Below are 18632 nucleotides of genomic sequence, written 5' to 3'. Positions count from 1 at the left end.
CACAACAACCCCAAGCAGCACTACAGGCTGGGGACAGAGTGGCTGAGAGCAGCCAGGCAGAGAGGGAGCTGGGGGTGCTGGCAGAGAGGAGCTGAAGAGGAGGCAGCAGTGCCCAGGTGGGCAGCAGAGCCAATGGCATCCTAGGCTGGCTCAGGAGCAGTGTGGGCAGCAGGACAAGGGAGGTTCTTCTGCCCCTGTGCTCAGCACTGCTCAGGCCACACCTGGAGTGCTGTGTCCAGTTCTGGGCTCCTGCATTCCAGAGAGATGCTGAGGTGCTGGAAGGTGTCCACAGGAGGGCGCCAGAGCTGCTGAGGGGCCTGGAGCACAGCCCTGTGAGGAGAGGCTGAGGGAGCTGGGGGGGTGCAGCCTGCAGCAGAGGAGGCTCAGGGCAGAGCTCATTGCTGCCTGCAGCTGCCTGCAGGGAGGCTGTAGCCAGGTGGGGTTGGGCTCTGCTGCCAGGCACCCAGCAACAGAACAAGGGGACACAGCCTCAAGCTGTGCCAGGGCAGGTCTAGGCTGGATGTTAGGAGGAAGTTGTTGTCAGAGAGAGTGATTGGCATTGGAATGGGCTGCCCAGGGAGGTGGTGGAGTGGCTGTGGCTGGAGGTGTTGCAGCCAAGCCTGGCTGGGGCACTTAGTGCCAAGGTCTGGTTGGTTGGGCAGGGCTGGGTGCTAGGTTGGGCTGGCTGAGCTTGGAGCTCTCTTCCAACCTGGCTGATTCTATGACCCTTTGATCTTTGGGTCTTTTCCAACCTTCACAACTCTCTGCTATTGCTTTAGCTCAGTGAGAAGTGCATTCGCCCAGAGCCAGAGGATGAAGACTAAGCCAGTGGATATCAATTAGTTTACAGCCTCATTTTCCCTTTCTACCTGCCTGCACATGGATGTGGTAAGAATGCTGACTTCCAAGGGAAGTGCATTAAATCAGTGTGTTAGCTGGGGCTGCCTGCTCTTCCCTCAGCTCCAAAATCCATCACATTCAGTGGGAGGTCACCAACAGCTTTGCTCAGAGTCGACTTTTCCATTTGCTGGGAAGAATCTCTGATTCCTCTGGGAGGACTGAAAATTGATACACTGCTGTCATGCCAGCCTGGCAGGCTCTTACTCACTTTTTCTGCTCTCTCTCTCTCCACCACTAAATCAATAAGAGCCTTTTTTTTTCCAGGCTGATAAGAATCAAAGTCACTGGGAAGAAAACAAATGGATTTCTAGACCTGGAATATCAGCAGGAGCTCCAAGGGAGGAGAAGGAACAACAGCAAAGCAAAGCCCAAATCCTGGAAGCAATCAGTTTGAGGAGAAGTTGGGTTTGGTAGTCAGGCTGCCCAGGGAAGTGGTGGAGTTACCATCTCTGGAGGTGGTTAAGAGATGTCTGAGTGAGGAGCTCAGGGACATTATTCACCAGGTTGGAAAAGACCTTTGAGATCATCCCTAACACCTTCTAATGAACTAAACCATGGCACTAAGTGCCTCACTCAACCTCCTTCTAAGCACCTCCAGGGATGGTGACCACACCACCCCCCTGGGCAGCCCATTCCAATCACACAATGCTCAAGGGTTGTGTTTAGGGAGGTGTTAGCTTATGGCTGGACTCAGGTTCACAGATTGCACTGGCTTGGAAGGCAACCTCAAAGGTCATCTTGTCCACCCCACCCTGCAGGGACATCTCCCACTAGAGCAGGCTGCACAGGGCCACACTGAGTCTGATCTTGAATGTCTCCAGGGATGAGGAGCCTCCTCTGCTGCATGCTGCACACCCCCAGCTCCCTCAGCCTCTCCTCACAGGGCTGTGCTCCAGGCCCCTCCCCAGCTTTGTCACCCTTCTCTCAACACCTTCCAGCACCTCAACATCTCTCTTGAATTCAGGGGCCCAGAACTGGACACAGTATGAAGAGAAGCTAAGTAAATGCCATCAGGAAGCACAAGAGCAGTGTGCAGCCAACCCTCACCACTCTGTGTCACTGCAGCCCATCAGCACTGGGGGGGGAGCTTCTTCTTCCAGTGGTTGTATGTAAATGTGTTGCAGACCCCAACCCAGGAAGGCCAAGTGGAAAAGATGAAGCTGTGTTTTCCAGAGCACAGGCACAGGCAGGAGTGACCTCCTTCTTTGCCTGACACAGATTATTTATGGCATGTGGCAAAAGCAGGAGCTCATCTACAGCTCTGAAATCCCAGGGGAGGAAGAAAAATGCTGCCACAGAGCAAAACCAATCATGCAGCTGCTGAATCTTGACTGAGAAGAGCAGCAGGGACTGAAAAGCCAAATGCCTGAACTGCAAGGTATGAAAGAGATGTGCAGAGAAAGGGTTCATGAATGGGACAAGCTTTGCTTTGTTGAGGCAGTTCATAAATGCTGTCTTGGCTTTCATTTTGGTCCCTCCACGTGTTGAAACCTCAACTGGCAGTCTCCAGAGCATGGACTTGAGAGTAAATAACAGAGGCAAAACTGCATCAGGGCTCTGTGCTGCAGCTCTGTGGTTTTTTAAAGCCCTCCAGGGATGGGGATTCAGCCACAGAATCACAGAACCTTAGGAGTTGGAAGGGACCTCCAGAGATCATCCAGTCCAAGCCCCCTGCCAAGGCAGGATGGCCCAGGGTAGTTCACACAGGAATGCCTCCAGGTGGGTTTGGAAAGCCTCCACAGCAGGAGACCCCACAGCCTCCCTGGGCAGCCTGCTCCAGGGCTCTGGCACCCTCACTCTAAAGAAGTTTCTCCTCCCCTTGAGGTGAAACCTTCTCTGTTCCAGTTGGTAGCTGTGGGCAGCCTGCTACAGAGCTTGAGAAGCCTTCCAGTCAAGAAGCTTCTTCTCATGTCCAACCTAAACCTCCCCTGGTACAACATGAGGCCATTTCCTCTTGTCCTATGCCCTGCTCCTTGGGAGGAGAGACCAACCCTCAGCTGGCTCCAATCCCCTCTCAGGGAGCTGCAGAGAGCCAGAAGGTCTCCTAGAGTCACAGAATGGTTTAGGTTGGAAGGGACCTCAAAGATCATCCAGTTGCAACCCCCTGCCATAGGCAAGGACACCTCCTCTTCTCCAGGCTGAACACCTCCAGCTCCCTCAGCTGCTCCTCCCCAGCCCTGTTCCCCAGACCCTTCCCAGCTTCGTTGCTCTTTTCTGGACCTGCTCCAGCCCTTCAATGCCCAACCTGGAGTGAGAGCCCCAAACCTGAACCCAGCACTCAAAGTGTGGCCTCACCAGTGCTGAGCACAGCAGGACAATCCCTGCCCTGCTCCTGCTGGCCACACCACTGCTGATCCAGGCCAGGATGCTGGTGGCCTTCTTGGCCACCTGGGCACAGCCTGGCTCATTTGCAGCTGCCTGGCCACCAGCTCCTCCAGGTTCTTCTCTCCCAGGCAGCTTCCAGTCACTCTGCCCCCAGCCTGGGACAGTCATGGGGCTGCTGTGACCCCAAGTGCAGATCCTGGCACTTGGCCTCACTGAACCTCAAACACAACAAAGACCTGTGAGAGCAGGTGGATACTGCACCATGAGAGTGGTGAGAGGCTGGGATGGGTTGCCCAGGGAGGTGGTTGAGGCCCCATGGCTGGAGGTGTTTGAGGCCAGGCTGGCTGAGGCTGTGTGCAGCCTGCTCTAGGGTAGGGTGTCCCTGGGCATGGCAGGGGGGTTGGAACTGGCTGCTCCTTGTGGTCCCTTCCAACCCTGCCTCATTCTAGGATTTTGTTGACAAAAGCCCAAGCCTCAGGATCACAGAATCACAGAATCACCCCTCCTGCTCTCCTTGCTTATCTTTAAACCACTAAAGAGGAAAAGTGAACTTTATTCTCCAGGCTGTCTCCAGGGGCTGAGGCATGACCCAAACCCTGCATTTTTATACCATTAGACAGGCATGAAAACTTGAACCCAGCTGCAGCACTGCTCCAGGACTCTGCCCTCAGAACCAGCACCCACACCAAGCAGCCCTGCAAAGATCTTCTCCTGCCTTTGAACTGCACTTTGTTTAAAGCAGCTGAAAACTGAGGGATGGAAGAAGGCTTAAAGGAGTTCAAAGAAGTGCAGGGACCATGCAGCAGGGGAAATAAAACCCAGCACAGCTCATCTGGGGTGGATTCAAAGTGCACATCACAGCTCTGGAGTTACTGCTAAAACCCATCAATAATTCAGGCTGCATGGCCCAGCCTAAGAGCTTGCACAGAGAGCTTGCAGGCTCCAGCTGGCTCTGCAGCTGTCAGACACGAGGCAAGGCATGACACCAGATCTAACCTCCAGCCTTCAGAGAAGCTGCAGGGATGGAGACTCCAACTCAGGCTCTGGTGTTTCTCTGGGCCCACACCTTCCCTCCACCTCACAATCCTCAGTTTCCCTCACCTGAACAATCACAGAATCATAGAATCAAGCAGGTTGGAAGAGAGCTCCAAGCTCAGCCAGTCCAACCTAGCACCCAGCCCTGCCCAACCAACCACACCATGGCACTAAGTGCCCCAGCCAGGCTTGGCTGCAACACCTCCAGCCACAGCCACTCCACCACCTCCCTGGGCAGCCCATTCCAGTGCCAATCACTCTCTCTGCCAGCAACTTCCTCATCACATCCAGCCTGAACCTGTCCTGGCACAGCTTGAGGCTGTGTCCCCTTCTTCTCTTGCTGCTTGCCTGGCAGCAGAGCCCAACCCCACCTGGCTACAGCCTCCCTGCAGGCAGCTGCAGGCAGCAATGAGCTCTGCCCTGAGCCTCCTCTGCTGCAGGCTGCACCCCCCCAGCTCCCTCAGCCTCTCCTCACAGGGCTGTGCTCCAGGCCCCTCACCAGCTTTGGCGCCCTCCTGTGGACACCTTCCAGCACCTCAGCATCTCTCTGCAATGGAGGAGCCCAGAACTGGACACAGCACTGCAGGGGTGGCCTGAGCAGTGCTGAGCACAGGGGCACAAGAACCTCCCTTGTCCTGCTGCCCACACTGCTCCTGAGCCAGCCCAGGATGCCATTGGCTCTGCTGCCCACCTGGGCACTGCTGCCTCCTCTTCAGCTCCTCTCTCCCAGCACCCCCAGCTCCCTCTCTGCCTGCCTGCTCTCAGCCACTCTGTCCCCAGCCTGTAGCACTGCTTGGGGTTGTTGTGGCCAAAGTGCAGAACCCTGCCCTTGGCCTTGTTCAGTCTCATTCCCTTGGCCTCTGCCCACCCATCCAGCCTGGCCAGGTCCCTCTGCAGGGCTCTGCTACCCTCCAACAGCTCCACAGCTGCTCCTAGCTTGGTGCCATCTGCAAACTTACTGATGCTGGACTCAATCCCCTTCTCCAGATGATCAACAAAGATACTGCACAGGACTCTGCCCAGCCCTGATCCCAAGTGACACCCTCATCCTGACAGGACACTGCCCCCTCCTTCATGCCAATGCTTTCTAGCCCAAGGCTCCAGCTCCCAGTGTGCTCCCAGTCCATTCCAGGATTGCCTAACCTGTAATTACTGCAGAGCCTGGCAGATAATGGACTACTAAATAATTCAGCAGCATTTCAAAGTCAATTTCTGGACTCACACTGCAGAAATAATAGGACTTGGTTTGATTTTCTTTCAACTTCTTCAAGCTGGTAAATGGGAACTTGATCTCAAGTTGGGTATTTTATGGTCTAGTGGTGGACTTGATGATCTTAAAAGGCCTCTTCCAACCAAAACAGTTCTATGATTCTATGTTTGGACAAGTCACAACTGCAATAAATCAGCTTCACACCCAAGCACCACAAAGATGGGCTCTAAAGCTGCACTGAATTTCCAGGTTCACACCTCAGAACTGTTGGTATCTAAACATCACTTGGCAGGAGCAGCCAACATCTTCCAGCCAAAGATGAGCTTTCCTAACAGGCAATTTGCTTTCTAGAACCACATTTAGAAGCCTCAGCAGCCTGCTGGGAGAAGGGAATTCATTCTAGGGCAGGTTGATGGATGCTGAACACACATTAAAGATATGGCACCATATCTTTTTATCCCCAGCCTGCTGCAGTGCTGGCTCTGTGGCTCTCTATTAAGCAAGAGTCTCCTCTCTAAGTTCTGGCTGGCATAATTCTCAGTCTGATGGTGGACTGAGAGGTGCCAGCTCTGGCTGCAACTCACAAACCAACCCCTGACTGTCCTAAGAAACCACCTTTGATGGGGCTTTAAACATGCATATGCAGATCTGACCAAGCTTCCCCTTGTCCTGAGAAAGAAAATATTTGCAAGGAAGCAACCTAAGGTGGTGGCAGGAGAGGGCTTAAAACGTGTCCCATGGCAAGCAGATCTTCCTTTCATTAGTAGGGCAGAGGGATGGAAACAGCTGGTGGGAAGGAGAAGCAAAGGCTGTTCACTTAGTCTGAAAAGAGAAGAGGAGCTGTGCTTGAGGAGAGGCTGGCTTGAAGAGCATCTTCATGAAAGCATTTCATATCCAAGACCCAGAGCCACACACCCACGTGAAGCACTCCCAGAAAACAGCTGGCCCAGGATCAGTGTCCAGGGGGGGTTGGAACCTCTGCAGAGGAGCAGACTCCAGAACTCTCTGGGCAGCCTGCTCCAGGCCCCCAGCACCTTCACACTGAAGCAGCTTCTCATCCCCTACAGATGGAACCTCCTGAGCTCCACTCTGTGCCTGCTGCCCCTTGCCCTGCCACTTGGCACCACTGAACAGAGCCCAGCAGCATCCTCCTGTCCCCAGCCTTTCAGCTCTTGCTGAGCATGGATCAGATCCCTTCTGGGGCTGCTCTTCTGCAGGCTCTCAGCCCCAGGGCTCTCAGCCTTTGCTGCTCACAGAGCTGCTCCAGGCCCCCTCAGCACCTTTGGAGCCTCTGCTGCACTCTCCCCAGCAGTTCCCTGTCTCTCACAAACTGAAGAGCCCAGAAGGGGACCCAAGACTCCAGATGTGTCCTCACTAGAATCAGAGAATCAGCCAGGTTGGAAGAGAGCTCCAAGCTCAGCCAGCCCAACCTAGCACCCAGCCCTGCCCAACCAACCACACCATGGCACTAAGTGCCCCAGCCAGCCTTGGCTGCAACACCTCCAGCCACAGCCACTCCACCACCTCCCTGGGCAGCCCATTCCAGTGCCAATCACTCTCTCTGCCAACAGCTTCCTCCTCACATCCAGCCTAGACCTGCCCTGGCACAACTTGAGGCTGTGTCCCCTTGTTCTGTTGCTGCTTGCCTGGCAGCAGAGCCCAACCCCACTTGGCTACAGCCTCCCTGCAGGCAGCTGCAGACAGCAATGAGCTCTGCCCTGAGCCTCCTCTGCTGCAGGCTGCACACCCCCAGCTCCCTCAGCCTCTCCTCACAGGGCTGTGCTCCAGGCCCCTCCCCAGCCTTGCTGCCCTGCTCTGGGTCACCTCAACACCACCACTAGAGGAGAGTAAAGGCAAAGAAGAACCTCCCTCAACCTGCTGCTCACAGATACCATTGATCTTCTCTTTTGTTGGTGCCCACTGCCCCTCGTCCTGTTGTTGGGCACCACTGAGCAGAGTCTGGCCCCATCCTCTTGACACCTGCCCACAACTCAAAGCCAAGAGGATCAGCACCACAGATTTTGCACCCTCAGGTTCTATCCTACCTGCACTTCTGCAGCAGGAACTAAAAACAAGACCATTTCTAAGGCCAGGACTCCTCACAGCCCACTGGGGAGCCAAGCTGATGAATGGACAGCTGAAAAACTTAGCTCCCCTTGAGCTGCCAACTGCCAGCAAGCCTCTGAGTCCTGGCAGAGGAGCAGCAGCCTAACAAACCCCCTTTCTGCAGGCAGCTCCAGGCAGCACAGAGTGTCAATGTTCCCAGGGATGTTTGCTTTAGCAGCTCATACATCCCCTGCCACGACAAACCTCTGCTGGGGAGGGGAAACACATCCCTGCTCCTGCAGACCTCAGTGCTGGGATCAACCTGGGCTTTGCTGCTTGTTAAAATCACACCTGCCTGGCAGGCTTGGAGGCCTGAGTGCACTTTTGGGGGGGTGTTTTAGCACTGTTCCTCTTAACAGCATCACTTAATATAGGCAAAACCATGAGGGGTTTAATCCTCTCTCGCACCACTGAAACTGGGATGATTTTCCTGCAGCCCACAGATTCCTTTCCCACCTTTAATATCATTTAATTATCCCTAGAATACATCTTGGAGGGCTTTTTTTTTTCCTCTCCCTCCTTTTTCAGGTCATTAAACCTCCAGGAAGAAAAATTTTCCAACACAAGCCTGCTCCAGTTCCTAATTAAAGCAATTTTTATGCCTTCCTGTGACACTCTGCTACAGGAGATTTATGAGGGTGGCACACAGCAGGAGGGCAATGCCAAAGTTAACAGCTGGGCTCAGGAAAGTCACTTCCAAGAGGTACTCAGGCCACCAAACAGCCACTCCATGCATCAAGCCAGAGGCAAAAGCCAGGAGGAAGTTTGCTCTGTTCCCAGGCAAGCAGAACGAAGGTGGATTCCTGCAGGGGGTGAATGCTCTTTGCCCAGGCACAAAGAGGAGCCAAATGTGCCACACTTCCTCAGAACCATTTGGGTTCCCAAGTCCTCAGCTCTTGGTTAACTGAAGGAAGACATCTCAAGACATTCCAGTCTGAGAAGATGCTCATCCAGACTTGCACTGAGATTTCTGTCCCTAGCAAGGGCTGATAGGAAAAGAGGGAATGGATTGAAGCTTCAGGAGGGCAGATCTGGGAGGGAGATGAGGAGGAAATTCTTTCCAGGGAGGGTGGTGAGACACTGGCACAGGCTGCCCAGGGAGGCTGTGGATGTCCCCTCCCTGGAGGTGTTCAAGGTCAGGTTGGATGAGGTCTTGAGCATCCTGGGCTGGCAGGAGGTGTCCCTGCCCAGGGCATGGGGGCTGGAACTGGATGATCCTGAAGGTCCCTTCCAACCCAAACGCTTCTGGCAATCAATCACCCCCCAGAGCTGCCTGAAGCTGTCCCCATCCAGTTCAGTGCTACAGCTCCAGACACACAGGAGGGTGCTCCTCTGAGCATGTCCCCTCCACATCATCACATCCACATTCTACCAAATGATAGCCATGAGGTCTGCAGGACCTCTTAGCCTTCCAAACTCCAGCCTGTCAGACAGCTGCTAGCAGGCAGGTTCCCTGAGTGGCAGCCACTGCACCCAGCTTGGTGCCACCAGCAAACCTGCTGGCAGTGCCCTCTGTGCCCTCACCCAGGTCGTTGCTGACTATATTGGACAGAAGTGGTCCCAGCACTGACCCCTGTGGGACCTCACTGCTCACTGACTCCACTTTCTCTGCAGCAACAACTCCAACACAGGTAGTGAACCTATGAGCAGCAAGGGCAGAGCTGATGGGGAGCTTCTCTCCAGCCCTGAAGTCATCCTTCCACTCCAGCAGCCATTCCTGGGTTTCTCCCCATTTCACTGGAAGCACACCAAGCAGGCTGGAATTCCACAGGTGTGACCTTGATCCAGGGAAGTCGTTGGGCTCTGTGCTGAGGAGTTAGTGGCAAGTTGGATGCAAAGCAGGGGAACAGAAGAATCCAAAAGCTGAGGTGAACTGACTCAAATATTTTCCTAACTTCTTGGCACAGAGGAGCTTGGTCTGGAGACTTCAGATTGTCAGAAGCTGTTGATCCTGGCAAGAGGCTGTGCCAGGTTTCAGGGAGTTGTGGCTGGAATGATTAAGTTAAGAGAAGCAGTTTCCACCTACACTTATGCCCATGGTTGTTTTGGTAGGCTCATGTCCCTCAAGCAGCCTCAGAAACATCTCCTCCTGGTCAAGAAGCCATACAGCAGGACCTGGAAAGGCTGAGAGCTGGGCTGAGAGGAGCCTGCTGAAGTTCAAGCAGGGCAAGTGCAGGGTTGTGCCCCTGGAGAGGAACAAGCTCCTGCACCAGCACAGCTGAGGGCTGAGCTGCTGGGAAGCAGCTGCACCAGAAGGACCTGGGAGTGCTGGAGGACAACGAGATGCCCAAGAGCCAGCAATGTGCCCTCAGGGCCAGGGAGGCAAAAGGTCCCCTGGGGGGCACCAAGGAGAGTGTGGCCAACAGGTTGAGAGAGATTCTCCTCCCCCTCTACTCTGACCTAATGAGGACACATCTGGAGTACTGGGCCTGGGCTCCCCAGTTCAAGAGAGACTTGGAACTACTGGAGAGCCCTGTGGAGCACCACGAAGATGCTGTGGGCCTGGAGCCCTGGGGCTGGGCTGCTGCCCCTCCAGAGGAGCAGCCTGAGAGGGGATCTGACCAATGCTCAGCTGGGGGCATGCAGATGGAGCTGGGCTCTATTCAGTGGTGCTCAGTGACAGGACAAGGAGCAGCAGGCACAAATGGCAACCAGGAGGTGTTCTCTGGTGTAAGGGTGCTGAAGTCCTGCAGCAGGCTGCCCAGAGAGGCTGTGGAGTCTCCTACTCTGGACAGATCCCAAACTCCCCTGGACCCTGCAATCCAGGGTCACCACCTTGCTGCAGCAGAGGTTGCACTGGATGACCTCCAGAGGTCCCTTCCAGCCACCACCACGCTGGCATTGTGTGGAAAGACAAACAGTGGGAGGGGGAGGCCTTAGTCTAAAGAAGGGGAATACAGCACTTAAGAACCTGGGAAGTCATTCTGGGGGGAGATTAACATCAGCCAGAGCTGGAAGGTGAGGAGGAAGCACCACTTGACATGCAACATGGAGACAAAGCAACAGCCAGCAGAGCTGTCTCCACAGCAGCAACCTCCAGCACCACTCTGGCCAGCTCTGGTGAGCTCTGCTCTGGGCTTCCATCCTGTGACAGGGCCTGGGGCTGCTTCCTGCTCCTTTCAGGAGCAAGACTTTCTCTCTCTTGCAGCACTCTGCCAGTGAGTGGGATACATGAAGACAGTGCAGCCTGTAGCTGCTCATGACTGCCAAGACACTGAACATCACCATGGCCACAGAAGAGCTGGAGGTACAAATGTGCCCTCCTACACCATGCAGCAGGCAGGTTTGGTTTCAAGGCACTGCTGGGGGGAGAGTGGAGCTCAGCAAGCCAGCTGCACGTGGACAAAGAGCAGGCAGCACTCCTCCAGCCCTTCCTGCAGGTGATCTGTGCCCAGTCCTGCTTTGAGCTGGGGCAGACAACACTTCAGACTGCCCCAGTTCACTGCAGCAGAGGGCAGGGGGCCAGGCCTTCACTTCAGAAAGAAACTCTCTCCAGTGAGGGTGATGAGACACTGGAACAGGCTGCCCAGGGGGAACATCTTCCTGCAAGTGCTCCTGGCCAGACTGGATGGGGCCTTGAGCAACCTGGCTGAGTGTGAGATGTGCCTGCCCATGGCTGGGGGTTGGAGTAGACCACAGAATGGTTTAGATTGGAAAGGACCTCAAAGCTCAGCCAGTTCCAACTCCCTGCCTTAGGCAGGGACACCTCCCACTAGAGCAGGTCGCTCAAGGCTTCATTCAACCTGGCCTTGAACAGCTCCAGGGAGGCACATTGGGTGATTCTGTGCTCCACAACTTGGAGTCACTAACCCTGCAGGTGTTTACAAGTGGTGCTTAGGGATATGGTTTGGGATGCACCTTGCAGAGTAGGGATCTGGGCTGGACTTGGTGATGCTGAGGGGCTTTTCCAGCCTGGATGTTTCTGTGACTCTGTGACTTCTGAAGAGGGGGGAAGTGCAGCTGGACATGTCAGCAGAGTGCTGGGCTAAGAAGAGAACCAATCCTTTCTGCTGCATCTCAGGAAGTGAATTTCAAACGCTCTGAGGAGGTGGAATGCCAAGATACTAATACTGGTTGCACCACAAGAGCATATCCTAAGTGACATCAGCGTTACAAAACAACCTGAAACTTGGCCAGGCTGTTAATAGACAGTGTTACACAATTCCTGACACAGCAGGGTAGTGCTGCATGCCTAACCAGGCACACTGGCAACAGTGGAGTTGAGTTTGAAAGGAGTTTCCACCCACCAGCCCTCAGCTGCAAGGTGGGAATCCGCTATTAAGTGCCAAGCTGTCATTTACAAGTCCCTTCTGCCTCCTGCTATGCTCTTGTCTACCCTCCCAGCACAAAGGAGCCACCAAGGAGTGCTGCTTGACTGAAATGCAGCAGCCCTGGAGGAGCCTATTTTTAAGCCTATAAACTAATACCACTGCTGTTATTAATATTTCCACTCCTCTTCCCATTTCCACTGCCCTGCTGCTCAGGCAATGCTGCCCTGCCCTGCTCTGCTGCACCTCTGCTCCTCAGACCTTTGCCAGTGGGGATGGGATCTATCAGGGAATCACAGAACCATTTGGGTTGGAAGAGAGCCTTCAGATCAGCAAGTCCCACTGGCAAGGTCACCACCAAACCATGCCACTCAGCACCACACCTACAGCAGGCTTGCTAAGTAGAAGGAGGGGACAGGAGGCACAAAGCTGGTGCCTAGGATCTGGCTCACCTTATTTAAGCAGAAAGAACCATTTTGGTTGGAAAAGACCTTCAAGATCATCCAGGCCAATCACTCTCTGGCTCTGCCAAGGCTGGGGCCAAACTATGTCTCTCAGCACCACATCTCTGCCTCTTTGAAATGCCTCCAGGGATGGGGATTCAACTGAGCAGCCTGTGCCAGAAGTTTCTTCTAATGTCCAACCTCAACCTCCCCTGGTGCAACTTGAGGCCATTTCCTCTTGTCCTATCACTTCCTCCTTGGCAGAAGAGCTCAACCCCCACCTGTTTCCAACCTCCTTTCAGGGAGTTGTGAGAGCAGTGAGGTCTCCCCTCAGCCTCCCCTTCTCCAGATCTCTCAGCTGCTCCTCACCAGACCTGTTCTCCAGACCCTTAACCCACAGGCTCTGCTGCAGTTCAGCATCCAAGGTTTTCCAGAGGTGGAAGAGGCACACAGAATTCACACCCCCCCTCTCAACACACATAGAATGACAGCTTTGTGACAGACCTTCTCATGCTTCATCCTCCACAGTTCTCCTCCTGCCATCACCACACAGGCAACGAGAGAGAAAACAACTGCAGGCTGCACAGCCAATGCTGCTTTTTATTCCTGGGCTACATCCTTCCCCTGCTGTTACTTTTCAGACAGAGCACCCCTGTGGTGACAGCAGCTGGTGGTCTGCTAGAGATGGAGACCAGAGACAGAGGACAACCAAGAAGGGGTAGGGAAAGCTGTAGGTACAGTCACGACTTTGAGAGAGTGATTTGCATTGGAATGGGCTGCCCAGGGAGGTGGTGGAGTGGCTGTGGCTGGAGGTGTTGCAGCCAAGCCTGACTGGGGCACTTAGTGCCATGGTGTGGTTGGTTGGGCAGGGCTGGGTGCTAGGTTGGGCTGGCTGAACTTGGAGCTCTCTTCCAACCTGCTTGGTTCTATGATTCTAAGTGATTCTGCCTCTGTACTCAGCACTGGGGAGTACATAGGTCAGATATTGGGTTCAGTTTTGGGCCTCTCACTCTATGAAGGATATTGAAGGACTCTCTTTTCCCAGACACCCAACAACAGAAGAAGGGGACACAGCCTGAAGTTGTGCCAGGGCAGGTTCAGGCTGGATGTGTGGAGGAAGTTCCTGGCAGAGAGAGTGATTGGCATGGGAATGGGCTGCCCAGGGAGGTGGTGGAGTGGCTGTGGCTGGAGGTGTTGAAGCCAAGCCTGGCTGGGGCACTTAGTGCCATGGTCTGGTTGGTTGGGCAGGGCTGGGTGCTAGGCTGGGCTGGCTGAGCTTGGAGCTCTCTTCCAACCTGCTGGATTCTGTGATTCTGTGACACCACAAATCCAAGTGCTAGGCAGCATCAGCTCATGTCTGGGGAAAAGCTCCCATCAGAACAGGCTTCAGCTTTGTCTGCAGAACACCATGCAGGAAATCTGCAAAGAACAAATCATCTGACCTAACTTCTCTCTCTCAGGGACACAAAAAATCCCAAGATACCAACCCCACAACTGTGCCCTGCCACTCTTGAAACAGTCCAAGGAATAAACCCACTGGATAATCAAATTCCTTGCCATCAAAGTGCTCTCAGTGCAAGGGTTGGACTCTCTCTCTGCTTGCAGACTGTGCTGAATACCTCTGCATGGTGGGAAGCAGAACTCAGGAGGACCACATGATGCAGAAAACCACCTGTGTGTGTGTGTGTGTGTGTAGGAACCTGCCAAACACCCACCTGGCAGAAAACTTCTCTCCAAGAAGGCTAAAAAATTAGCAGTGCCAAACCAGGAGGCAAGAAATGGGGACAGAGATCAACCACACACGTTCCTGTGCACACAAAGTGAAAATCAAGCAGCACATTTTTGCTTCCAAAGACTTGAGGACTGCTCCTCCTTGCTCTCAGCTGCTGTAAGAGCTGAGCTCTCTGCCCTGATGCCCTCCTAAACCTTGCTCCAGGCTGCTTTGGCTCTGTGTGCGTGTGCCTGCCAAGGCACACACGTCCTGTGCTCAGCAGAATGCACCTCCTTGGAGGCACTAAGTGGAACATCAGCCTTGAAAATGCTCTCTAAAGGACCCAAACTCCTCCTCAGCCTGAATCTTACAGGGACAAGGTGGGGAAGGAAAGCAAATAAAAAGGCTGCACAATTCTGCTGTGCAAAACTGTGGGGTACAGAAGCAGGAAGGGCTGGAAATAATTCACTCTGCATTGCAGGAAGTGTTTGACAAATGAAAAGGTTGCAACCTCTCTTCTTTGGGGGGGGCTAGAAGGCTGGTGGCAAACGCTGGAGGCATTCCTGCCTCTCTAAGCACAGAACATGATATGCTCTGCTGATGAGCAACCAGCAGCAGCTCTCAGCCCTCCCTGCTGCTGCTCAACGGAAAACGTCGCTGCGCTTCCGACGGATCACAGGAGAAAGAAGCTGGAACACTTGTGGCAGGGCAACTCAGGCTGATTAGCAACTGGTGACAGAGAGCATCAGGCAGACAAGGAGAAGGGAGCAGATAAATTGGAATCATTCATGTTTAAGCAAACAAACCCACACTACTCTACAAAGGCACACGCATCCCAGCTGCAGGTGCGCAGGCAGCTACCACCGCTGGCTCCGTAACGAGCACCTGATGCAGGCTCACAGCAGTGGCACCACCAGACTCAGTGCAAATTAAATCCCCTCCATCCTCAGAGAGGTGGCTGAGGACACAGAAGCGATTCCAACAGGACCCTGCTGCTTTAACTCCTCATCACTAAGCAAACCTCAGCGGAGCCTCCCTCCGCACCTTCCCCCACGCGTTCGGCTGGCAGGCAGGCAGACAGGACGACAGAAAAGCCATCTGCAGCTCACCTGGATGTTGCCAAAGTCCACGTTCTCGTAGTGGAAATGTGCACACTCAGCCATCTTCGGGAAGTGCCCCTTGGTAAAGGACAACCTGAGGCACAGCAAAAACAGAGCGTGAGGGGGACGCTCCCCACCGCCGCAGCGCCCGGCGCCGACACGGAGCGCAGCCGCTCAGACCGGTCCTAACGCCGAGGCAACGGAGGGATTTGTCGATGTGATGCACCAAAAACAGAGGAGAAAGGCACTGAGAAAGGAAGACAAAACCACCAAGTGGCTTTTTCTCATCACATCCTCCGAGCTGAGTGGCATTCCACCAACACCAAGCCCACAGCTTTACGCGACGGTGCGGGTACAGGCACGTTTCTGCGGTGCAAACCAACAGCCTTACACGAGACACGTAGCAAAGGAGAACTTTACCTGTGAAAGGCATCACAGCCCATCAGTCCCGGGTTGAGGTATCTGAGGGTGCAGAACAAATGCTATTTATCCTTTTTTGCCTTTTGGAAAGTCAAGAGTGAGGCATAATCATCCCCCCCAAAGTGTCAGCGGCTGCAGCGATGGCCGGTGGGGAGATGCTCCGGCTCCGCAACACGCTCTCGCTTCTGCTGAAGCTATGAGAGGCTCCTATAGATATTTCTGGTGGTGAGCCAATGAGATTGTCATTATCTAACTCTCTCTCTTCCCACGGGAATAGAAGTGGGAAGTGAGATGCAGCATCTGGCTGCTCAGCGCTAGAACAAAGAGCCATTCCCCTTCCAGCAGCCCGGCGCTAACGGAGAGGTGATCTGAAGGCTCAGCTCGGTCGATGTTGGGGCGTCCTGGGCTCCCATCAGCACTCTTAGCTGAGATAACCCAAGTCATATCGATTGCTTCTGATCCCCTTTGCAAGCCAGAGGTTTGAAACCTTAGCTGCAAGCATAATCAGTTGGTTTACATTCTCTGGGAGAGAATGAGAGAGGGAAAGATAAAGTGAGCTCAAGGAAAACCAAAACCTGGGTGAGCAGGGAAGGAAAAAACACCACTAAGAAAGAAAAATGAGGCAAAACTCCCTTCCAAGTGAGGAGGCACAGAGCAGAATGCAAAAGGGAAAAGGAAAAGAGGAAAAAAAGCCCAGATAAATATATATATGTACTTCTCTAGGCCACCCACTTGTCCTGGTTTAGCTTCCCAGAGCAGAGGGAGATGGAAAATGACCTCATTTAGACACTGATTGGGCTTTTATTTAGGGTTTTTTATGTGTATTTGAACTTTCTTTTATTGATCACTTTCAGGAAGAAAGGACCAAAAGGTAAAACCACAGGAACAGTCAAGCTCCAAACTCTCCCAGGCCTTGCTCCTACAGCCAGAGAGAGCCACAAAAACCTCCCAGCTCCCCACTTTCAGACAACGTTAGCTGTAATTCACTTCTTTCACCTGGATTTTGGTGGCTCTGATGAAGATCCCAGCCAAAATCGCTGCTGAACTCCCTTGCTGTGTTACAGCTCAACAGCTACAGCTCAGGGTGTCAAAAGCAGAAGGCCAGCAAAGAGAGGGGGAAAAAGAAAGCAAGGAAGAGAGGCTCTTACTTCTTCACGTTCTTGACCTTCATGCTCGCTGTGCTGCCGCAGGTCCGCAGCGGCAGCTCCCCTGGGATGTCAGGGATATCTGCACCTCTTGCCTGCAGAAGAAAGAAGGATAAAGAGCTCCTGAAACATGTTTCTGCAACACAGCCAAAGTCTCCTGCATGCCAGACGTGTCTCTGCCCTTTTAACAAGGAAAACTGACCCTCTGGATCGTGGTGTAAGATGTGGTAAACCTGAGCAAAGGAAGCTCCACCTGAACGTGAGGTGGAAGATCAGAGAATCAGTCAGGGTTGGAAGGGAGCACAAGGAGCAGCCAGTGCCAGGCACCCTGCCATGCCCAGGGACACCCTACCCTAGAGCAGGCTGCACACAGCCTCAGCCAGCCTGGCCTCAAACACCTCCAGCCAGGGGGCCTCAACCACCTCCCTGGGCAACCCATTCCAGCCTCTCACCACTCTCCTGCTCAACAACTTCCTCTTCACCTCCAGCCTCACTCTCCCCACCCCCAGTTTTGCTCCATTTCCCCCAGTCCTGGCACTCCCTGACAGCCTCAGAAGTCTCTCCCCAGCTTTTTTGCAGGCCCCCTTCAGACTCTGCAAGTTCCTGACTTGGAGGGTGGCAGAGCTGCCCAGAGAAGCTGTGGAGTCTCTGTCTCTGGAGACTCGCAAGGCTCACCTGGATGTGTTCCTCTGTGAGCTGCTTCAGGTGATCCTGCTCAGGCAAGGGGGTTAGACCTTCAAAGGTCCCCTCCAACCCCTGTGATTATCTCTTCATGAACCCCACTGCAGAGCTTTGCTAACTGTCCCTAACAACAGCCAGGTCCAGCACTTAGCAGAGGCAGTAAGGGTCACTTTCCAAAGCCCTGTGCCCCTGCACTGAGGCAGAGGCACTGGGAGAAGCTGGAGAGCTCCCACCCCAGAGAGTCAAGCTAATGGCAGAGCTGCTGCTATGTGGGAGGTGAGCTGCTTAAAAAAGAGATGTTTGAAGCTATTGGGCTAAGTGCAGGAACACATTAAAATTCCTTAATGACTCAAATTCATTTAGGGTAGTGAGGCCAAAGCTCCCAACTCCTCCTTTTCATTTCTTCTGTCCTGCTTTTCCCACCTTTTCCTTCCTGCACCTGCTTCTTCAGGAGCTGCTGTGAGTTGTTATCATCACAAGGGACTCTGGGACACTTTGCACCACATTTTTCTCTTGCTGGGCTGTTCCAGACCCTAAGCTCCAGAGGAATGATGGTGTTTAGGTGAGGCTTTCATAAAGACAGTGGTGATCAACCAGGAAGATCAGCACAGATCTTGCAGAGAAGGAGGAGAAAAACCTAATCCCTGCTGGTGGCCAGAGATGGCTCATCAGTGCTGTGGGTCAGAGCAGCTGAAGGAGCTTCCTCTGCACCACCAAACATGACTAATGGCCAAGAGAGTGAATGCTGCAAACAAGAGGACAACAGCATCTCAGCACTCCTCCTCTTACATGTCTGGAACAGAAGTACCACATCAAATCTTCCACCTAGGGACAGGAGTGAAGTGATGACTTCCCTCAACCCAGCAGCACCAACGCTGGCTGCACTCTTCCTAAGGCACCCCAGGCTGCCATGGGCATTCTTGGGCCACAAGTGCCCAGTGCTGCCTCATAGAATGGTTCAGGTTGGAAGGGACCTCAAAGCTCAGCCAGTTCCAACTCCCTGCCATAGGCAGGGACACCTCCCACTAGAACAGGTTGCTCAAGGCCTCATCCAGCCTGGCCTTGAACACTTCCAGGGAGGTTGTGGAGCACAGAAGCACAGAATGGGATCAAAGATCACATTGGGTGATTCTGTGCACCACAACCTCCCTGGGCAACCTGTGCCAGTGTCTCACCACCCTCACTGCAAGCAACTTCCTAACATCCAGTCTAAATCTCCCCTCTGCCACTTCAAACCCATTCCTCCTCCTCCTGTCATTACCAGACCTTGTCAGTAGTCCCTCCCCAG

The 18632-nt window shown here is 53.8% G+C and overlaps 1 protein-coding gene across 8 annotated transcripts in view; it reads right to left on the bottom strand.

Annotated features, from left to right (window-relative positions):
* Positions 1-18632, bottom strand: part of ARHGAP32 (Rho GTPase activating protein 32) — a 246412-nt gene that overhangs the window by 109844 nt on the left and 117936 nt on the right. For 6 of the 8 annotated variants that reach the window (XM_064173280.1, XM_064173279.1, XM_064173274.1 and 3 more), the window contains exons 3-5: positions 16667-16758; positions 15519-15560; positions 15108-15192 (exon numbers count right to left, since the gene is read on the bottom strand). In XM_064173280.1, the coding sequence (XP_064029350.1) occupies positions 15108-15192; positions 15519-15560; positions 16667-16758 (219 nt within the window). The remainder of the gene's footprint in view (positions 1-15107; positions 15193-15518; positions 15561-16666; positions 16759-18632) is intronic. The other 2 variants (XM_064173275.1, XM_064173282.1) reach the window with 1 other exon arrangement.

This window comes from Pogoniulus pusillus, chromosome 38 (genome assembly GCF_015220805.1).
Source record: "Pogoniulus pusillus isolate bPogPus1 chromosome 38, bPogPus1.pri, whole genome shotgun sequence".
Lineage (NCBI taxonomy): Eukaryota > Metazoa > Chordata > Aves > Piciformes > Lybiidae > Pogoniulus > Pogoniulus pusillus.
Note: the sequence above shows the minus strand (reverse complement) of the source record. Positions and strands in the feature narration are given on the sequence as shown.